Source organism: Coregonus lavaretus, assembly GCF_964263955.1.
Source record: "Coregonus lavaretus genome assembly, contig: HAP1_SCAFFOLD_359, whole genome shotgun sequence".
Classification (NCBI taxonomy): Eukaryota; Metazoa; Chordata; class Actinopteri; order Salmoniformes; family Salmonidae; genus Coregonus; species Coregonus lavaretus.
The window spans coordinates 262,610-270,681 of record NW_028161076.1 but is presented as its reverse complement, the minus strand read 5'-3'; the positions used below and the strand labels follow the sequence as shown (position 1 = coordinate 270,681).

At 44.0% G+C, this 8,072-nt stretch overlaps 1 protein-coding gene and 2 long non-coding RNA genes across 4 annotated transcripts in view; 2 read left to right on the top strand and 1 right to left on the bottom strand.

The window, feature by feature from the left end:
• Positions 1 to 477: 477 nt before the first annotated feature.
• The window catches only part of LOC311121120 (charged multivesicular body protein 5-like), a gene marked incomplete at its 3' end in the record, with an annotated part of 44,865 nt that continues 37,270 nt past the window's right edge, over positions 478 to 8,072 (top strand). Inside the window, exons 1-3 of the mRNA XM_084195652.1 lie at positions 478 to 553; positions 1,017 to 1,091; positions 4,158 to 4,187. Of these exons, the coding sequence (XP_084051778.1) occupies positions 485 to 553; positions 1,017 to 1,091; positions 4,158 to 4,187 (174 nt within the window). The 5' untranslated portion in view covers positions 478 to 484. The remainder of the gene's footprint in view (positions 554 to 1,016; positions 1,092 to 4,157; positions 4,188 to 8,072) is intronic.
• LOC311121122 lies at positions 1,635 to 2,685 on the top strand. Of its 2 annotated transcripts, none has more exons than XR_014612236.1 (2): positions 1,635 to 2,303; positions 2,435 to 2,685. It is a non-coding gene; the product is annotated as an uncharacterized lncRNA (long non-coding RNA). The 2 variants fall into 2 exon arrangements; XR_014612237.1 differs by having other exon boundaries at positions 2,417 to 2,685.
• Positions 2,474 to 3,242, bottom strand: LOC311121123. The gene is made up of 3 exons (XR_014612238.1): positions 3,200 to 3,242; positions 2,787 to 3,089; positions 2,474 to 2,558 (listed from the first exon to the last, which is right to left on the bottom strand). It is a non-coding gene; the product is annotated as an uncharacterized lncRNA (long non-coding RNA).

Sequence of the window (8,072 nt, the reverse complement as noted above, 5' to 3'; positions counted from 1 at the left end):
ATCTTTTTTCTCATGCATTCCAGTACCTCTGAGCTCCCCAGGTCACCCCCCTCTCGCGCTCATTTTTTGTTCCAGCACCTCCCGATTTACAATTAAGCACTGACTGTAATAACCATGTTACAACTGAACTATTCCTTTTCCTTTTGTGTAACTTCATAATCACTGTTTTCATAATCACTGTTTTCATTCATGGTTTCTAACTCGGTTGGTCACCCCCACGCTCTTAGCCCTAACCAGGCCAGGCCAGAGTAATAACATACTAATAGAAATCTGCCCTGAAACAAAAATACTTCATGTGCAGCGCCTGTTCTCACCACACGAGGGCGAACTTTTCTCAAACTTCATTGGCTACCGTCATTACCAACAGCATCACTTTGTGTAGGTACCGCAGCTTCCGGGTGTGTTCAGCGGTGGTGTAGATATATTTGGATGCTTTGTGTTTTATGACAGGTTAAAAGGCTTCTGGGAGTTATATATTGTCAAAATGAACAGAATATTTGGTCGGGGAAAACCTAAAGCACCTCCTCCTAATCTATCGGATTGCATAGGAAATGTAAGTCTTGTCTGGTGGTGTGCTTGTTTATAGCTAAAATTAGCCAACTAACGTTACCTAGCGATAGGTTGTCCATCTGTCAAAATCAAAACAACAGAACATCTCTCCAACAACAACATCTAACTAATCACATTACTGTTCAACTGTAGAGCCATTTCCCTGGATGTGATAATTTCACTTCAGCAAGTTAGGGTTAGGGTTATTTCTATCTTGGGTCAAACAGATAATAAACTGTCTGCTTTCCCAACGTGGTCAGGCTATTGCAGCGATGTAACTAGCTACTCCTGTTGTCTCTCCAGGTCTCTCCTAGCTGCAAGCCTCTCTGGGAACTGTCCATGGGGCTGCGTTTTCTTTCAGTTTAGCCCAAACATGTCATTTAAAGGAAGGACCGTGGTATCTGTGCTTTTAGTTTAGATAGTATTTATTGATAAATCAGTGATTAACTGAGAGCTCTGTGATGTAGGTGGATACCAGGGCGGAGTCTATGGATCAGAAGATCTCCCGTCTGGACGCTGAACTGGTTAAGTATAAAGACCAGGGCCCGTATCCTTAAAGATTCTGAGAATCCTCTCAGAGAGCTCCTAACTTAACCTAAAAATTCCTTGCCAGGAGTTTTAGCTTAGAAGTGATTCCAGAACATTTTCAGTGAACTCTGAGCCAGGAATGGATGAAAAATCCTATCTTAGTGAGGAGGTGTGGTTGACCCCGTTGCTAGGTATGAGTCATCATTTCAAAAGCCGTGATTGGTTGATCCTACAAGTTTGATGAAAATGAACTTTTGGTGATAATGAGCAAAGGATGTACCCTCAAATCAATAAACATAATTATACACTCTAATCTTATGCAGACTATAATTGTAAATAATATTTCACATTCAAGAAAATATCTGGAAAATGAATAGTAAGCTGTAGGGGTTATAGCCTAACATTAGAATCTAAAATATGTGAAAACTTAAGCTCATTACACCCTGTTCAAAAAATGATTTGTGTCTCATTTGCTCATATTAATATCCTAGCTGGCATATTTTGTACTTTCACTTCCATATGGACCCCATTGAAAACAAGATGGCCTATCTCAAGGGGCTGTCCTTAATGAAGTAGAAATTGCAACGTTACAACTCAGTGTGAACTTAACGAGGGTAACACAGCTCAGCTTTTAACAATGTCTGTGATTGCTGGCTGGTCTATTTATGAAGGCTTGTTAACAAATATCCTACAAACACAGAAAATGGAGAAAAAAAGGAATCGCAAGCCGAACTGGACTGAGGAGCAAGGTTTGTTGCTGGCCCAGTTGGTGAACGAACATAAAGGTATGTTACGAGGAAAATTTGGCCCAACTGTCACTAGCCAAGGCAAGAGGCGCGCCTGGGACACAATATCCCAAACAATCAATGCCTCTTTTCCACTGGTGGTGCGGACAGGCGACGATTGTGAGAAAAGGTGGTATGTGCTGCAGTCCAAGGCAAAAGATGAGATTGCAGCACACAAGCGGGAATCCTCACTCACAGGTGAGCAAAATACTATGGCCTACCACATAATCTGGCAATTTGCTCCTGCTGGCAAAGTTAATTTACATGCCTAAGTACTGTGTTCATTGACTGTTTCTTTCTAGGGGGTGGACCACCTGCAAAGCGGCTGTCCCAGGTGGCCGACACTGTCTTTCAAGTCCTGGGACACTCTGAGGTCAGTGTCACCGGGCTGCCAACAGGCATTGACACGTCAATGATGCAGGCCCTTGAAATGCAGCAAAGGTAGGACACAGGGTTATTCATATCAACAGTGTTTATTCATTGCAGAAGCCATTTCATGTGTTATCCATGCTCATTGTATTAAATTAATTTAATCAAAACAATAATTAAACTAGGCCTATGTATTTCTGTAGCATGGAGCCATCACAAGAACCGGGCCCATCAAGTTTGCCGCCTGAACCATCTGCAGCTGCTACTCAGGATAGCCCGGCGGATCAAACACCATTCCCATCCGCAGCACCTGCTCCGTCAGCATCCCTGCAGGAGAGAAGATTGCAACTCACAATTGATGTGTTTGAACAACAAAAAAAAGTCCTTTCCCTTCAGGAGGAGTACTACCGCCTTAAAATTGAACACCTAAAAAATAAACCATTTAGAGATTGTGTTCTGTGTCTTGCATTTAACAGTTGCAGGTGATGTGCAGTAAAACTGTGGTAGTTCTTAATACCATCACAAGTTCTCAAATGACATGGGGCTACAGCTTGCCTGAAATGTAAATTTGTGAAGTTTGCCCTGTAAGGCAGTCCACTCTGGGCTAGGTTCCCCTGTGGAATGTCAATATCTTCTTCACCACCATCCTCATCGTTGTCTCCATCCTCATCCTCATCGCCATCCTCCAGAGGTTCTGCAATCTGTCTAACCTTGCAAATATTGTGTAATATTGCACAGGCTATGATGACTTTGCTGACTATTTCAGGCCTCAGCCGCACCTCTCCGTGGAGAACATGAAAGCGCCTCTTAAGCTGGCCTATGCCACGCTCCACCACCGCTCTTGTTGTCTTGTGGGCCCTACAATAGAATACAGACCTTTAATTATTTGATGGAAATATTGCACTACTTGGATGCTCTAACATATTGCTTGCATTTCATTTCCATGATTTTTGTATTGTTTGGCTTACCTGTTATAGTTTAGTTGGGGCCCTTGGCGTGGCTGGAGGTAAGGTGTAAGGAGCCATGGTTTGCATGGGTAGCCACTGTCCCCTAACAAGTGGCAATTAGCTGGCACATAGCGTCTCTCAAAAAGCTGTCTGATGCCACTCTCGGAGAGCATTCTCGCATCATGTGTGGAGCCTGGCCATTTAGCCACAATGTCCAAAATCTTCCAGGCCGCATTGAACACTATTTGCACATTGATGCTGTGGAAATTCTTCCTGTTAACAAAGACAGCCTCGTCCTCTGATGGCGCAATTATTCTCACATGTGTTCCATCAATTACACCCACAACGCCAGGGAATCCTGCAATGTCCATAAATGCCCTTTTATGTGTGTGTAAAGTGCGGGCATCCAGCGGGAATGAAACAAATTGTGTCACAATATTAGGTTGTGACAAAGCTGTCAGTGTTTGGGTGATGACTCTGCTGACGGAGGATTGGGACAGACCCAAGTCATCACTGCTGCATTGTTGCATTTTCCCTGTTGCCAAATACCTCAGGGTTGTGATTACTTTCTTCTCCGGTGTAATAGCGTTGTGGCGTCGAGTTGGTGAAGTAATTGCATCTCTAAGGAGATCCACCACAAACATGATTCCTGCACGATCCAATCTGTAGCGTCTCAATAATTCCCTGTCATCCAGTGTTTGCAGGACATCTCTCCTGCCTCCTCTGTTGGCCATTTTGTGCAGCTGCTTAGGGTAACTCCTAAGCCACTAAAAGTCCTCTTCCCTGCTCTTAGCAGATCTCGCCTTAGGAGCCCTTTTAAGCGCTAGGACTCTTGAGGAATAGCTTTTATATTAACTGGGATTTTCGTGTCACTTTTAGGGGAAATTCTAAGAAAACGTCATGCCTCTGAGAATTTTCTTAGAATTTGGCCGCTAGGAGCCACTTTTTGCACAAAAATTCTTTAGAGATACGGGCCCAGATGAAGAAGATGAGAGAAGGACCCTCTAAGGTGAGAGATTTAGTAGATGGCTATAGTTAGAGGGGAAATCCATTTGAATTCAGGCACTTTTTGACAGCATCCCTTTTGATTTCAACAAAACTTTCCATACGTGTTTACCCCTGGAAGAAGTGGTCACAAAGTGATATTTGGGACCGGAATGCCAAAACATTCAGGAGATAAAGGTGGTCAAAGTTGATCCATTTTGCATTCCCCACCACACCATGAGACATCCATGTCTTCATCACTGGACAAAATAAACTGATGATTTGTAATAACAATTATGACATTTAACATTAATTATCTAAAAACGTGTCATTTCAATCATAGAAATATAAAACTTGTAATGAAAACCAAAGGGATGGCTGCCGGCCGGCCCACCCACCGTCGAATGTCAACTTAAATGGCCATGTCCATTATCTACACTGAACAAAATATAAAACGCAACATGCAACAATTTCAAAAATTTTACTGAGTTACGTTTCATATAATGAAATCAGTCAACTGAAATGTTAATTAGGCCCTAATCTATTGATTACAGATATGCATCCGTTGGTCACAGATAGGGCTGACCCCATTTAGTTGACTGGTCGATTGTTTGGTCGATAGAATGTTGGTCGACCAAGATTTTTTTAGTCGAGCGAGAGTGTGTGTTCCCTTGCCGATGTAACTGATGCCCTTTTGGCAAATAAATAAAACAATTGTTACGGCACACGAGACACCTGTCTGAGTCACGCCTGTCTGAGTCACGCCTGTCTGAGTCACGCCTGTCTGAGTCACGCCTGTCTGAGTCACGCCTGTCTGAGTGGACTAATCCATTGTGGAGGCCACCAGTATCACCAGTAGTACATTTACTGTTAATTACCATAATTTATCATCTACGATGTTTGTTTGGTTATGGTAATTTATGTTAATGATTTCAGTATATTATAAATTATTATTATTCCAGTCTTACCGTTGTCATTATAGGAGTGGACACGTTGTTTGCAGAGCGCACTTGCAGGGCTACACTTGTGAGTATTTTTTGGGGGTTTATTTCATTACATTTACGAGTTGTCAATTTATTAATTGTATTTTGTTTGGAGCACTCCTGTCAATCTTAAGTAAGGACACACACCTGATTACGCATAGAATAGGCCTATAGGCTACCTGGCCTGCGCGCAAATGTAGGCCTATAAATGTGCCTATTTGGGGATCTGATAGTATTACTGATTGGCTTAACGCACCACCACTAATGAGCTGTGGAGCTTCTCAAAGTCATGTTTTCTTCACCTCAAACAGCAAGTAAACAAAGTCTGTTTTTACATCGTTTTGAGAATGACAATAGTTCCTCAGCGTAGCCTATTTGGAAAATCTTTCCAGCTCTCTACCTTTCGATAACCACTCAGCATGAAAGGGGAAAACACAGTAATGCTCTGATCCGGTGGAAATGTCATAAAAAAGGCCTTCCTGATTACTTCTTATCCCTTACGCAAAATAGCCTCCAGCTGTGTCTGTCTGTCTGGAGCTCACTGGCTCGGGAAACTCTGAGGGCCCAGAATATTTTATACAATGTGCAAGTTTGCTAGCAAGCTTCAGGCTGGACCAAGTTAATAGTTGATACAATGTTTCAAGTTCGTTGCAGACAGGCCACGCTGCACATTAAGTATTTTTGTTTCAGGGCAGATTTCTATCAGTTTGTTTTTACTCTGGCCTGGCCTGGTTAGGGCTATGAGCGTGTAGGTGACCAACCAAGTTAGGATATTTATTTTTATCAGGATATTTGTGTGCTGCAATGTTTTTATTTGTTTGCTTAATGTGTAGGCTATTTTTACATATTGTCAATGGCAATAATTATCTATTTCCATCCTGGTCGGTCGAAGGAGGAGGTCGTCGGGTAAGCTTGGCGTCGGGTAAGCTTGGCTTTATACATAGCTTGGGCTTTGTCGAGTAAGGCTTAAACTATGTATTTAGATTGTAGTTAGGTACTGTAGGTAGGTATCGTGGGTTTTTGTATGTAATTATTGTAGGTTAGTATTGTATTCGGCTGTGCCGGGTGTAGCACGAAGCTAGCTAGCTAACCCACCACCTGGACTAGCTGGCGAGTAGCTATTAGCAACGGTATAGTTGTTTCACGCCTGAGAGTGCCTGTAATTACGCCAGCTGGCTGCCTACAATAATTACATACAATAATTGCCTACCATTCAGCTGTTTTCTAACCTCATTGTCTGAACCGTTAACGTTAGGTAGCAAGTGGCTACTGTGCTTGAAATTTAGCTAGCTTGTTGCTACCTGGATAGCTACTAGTAAACAATAGCTGGAACGACCGAGCGAACAGACGCGAACTGGCTGAGTCAATTCAGTGGCTAGCTTTGCACTTGGCTAGCTAACAGTAGCTGCTAGGGGTAAGTCATAACCTACATTTGTGTTTTTTTTGTTTTTTTACATATTGATAGCCCGAGTCGTTCAAGGAATTCGGGACATGGGTGACTAGTTAACGTTAGTTTGGCTCTCTCTGTGTGTTCGTGCCGTGATAGGAGGGGTTCTTCTTTGTCTGAAAGCAATGGCTAGCTAGTTTGCTAACTATTCTAGCTAACTAACTGGCTGAATAAGTTGACGACGGACTCGCTCAAGCTGTCGGGACTAACCCACAACGTTAGACACGGATACGAACGATCTGCTTGCGTGTTGATACACTGGTGGTTTGTTGTGGCCGAGTATTGGCGCTGAACCGTGTTGTTGGAGTCCGGCATGCTAGCTGGCTGTGGCGTCTTATGACGAGGTGCCCGGACGATTTTCACGGAATAATACTGCACCTAGTTAGCTAGCTGAATAAACTAAGTTAGTCTATTCCTAGAAAACATTGAACCGCTGTAGTTTACAACAATTATAGTTTCTGAGGTGGAAGTTGGGAGAGTTATATTTGGGAGTTGTGGTGAGGGAGGCCCCGCTCTCTCCTTTCCCAGATGTTTAGTTCATTTCATTCCGATCTCCTCTGCATTATTGTAGCCATCTGCTGCAGCCTGTCAACTATGCCTCTGCCTATCCCTGTTCTCTCCTCTCCGCACAGGCTACACAAACGTTCTAACACCGCGTGGCTGCTGCCTCTCTAACCTGGTGGTCCCTGCACGCACCTCCCACGTGGAGTTCCAGGTCTCAGGCAGCCTCTGGAACTGCCGTTCTGCTGCCAACAAGGCAGAGTTCATCTCAGCCTATGCTACCCTCCAGTCCCTCGACTTCTTGGCGCTGACGGAAACATGGATTACCACTGAAAACACTGCTACTCCTGCTGCTCTCTCCTCGTCTGACCATGTGTTCTCGCATACCCCGAGAGCATCTGGTCAGCGGGGTGGTGGCACAGGAATCCTCATCTCTCCCAAGTGGACATTCTCAATTTTTCCCCTGACCCATCTGTCTATCTCCTCATTTGAATTCCATGCTGTCACAGTCACTAGCCCATTTAAGCTTAATATCCTTGTCATCTATCGCCCTCCAGGTTCCCTTGGAGAGTTCATCAATGAGCTTGACGCCTTGATAAGTTCCTTTCCTGAGGATGGCTCACCCCTCACAGTTCTGGGGGATTTCAACCTCCCTACGTCTACACTTGACTCATTTCTCTCTGCCTCCTTCTTTCCACTCCTCTCCTCTTTTGACCTCACCCTCTCACCGTCCCCCCCTACTCACAAGGCAGGCAATACGCTTGACCTCATCTTTACTAGATGCTGTTGTTCTACTAATCTCACTGCAACTCCACTCCATGTCTCCGACCACTACTTTGTATCCTTTTCTCTCTCGCTCTCCTCCAACACTACTCACTCTGCCCCTACACAGATGGTAATGCGCCGTCGCAACCTTCGCTCTCTCTCTCCCGCTACTCTCTCCTCTTCCATCCTATCATCTCTTCCCTCTGCTCAATCC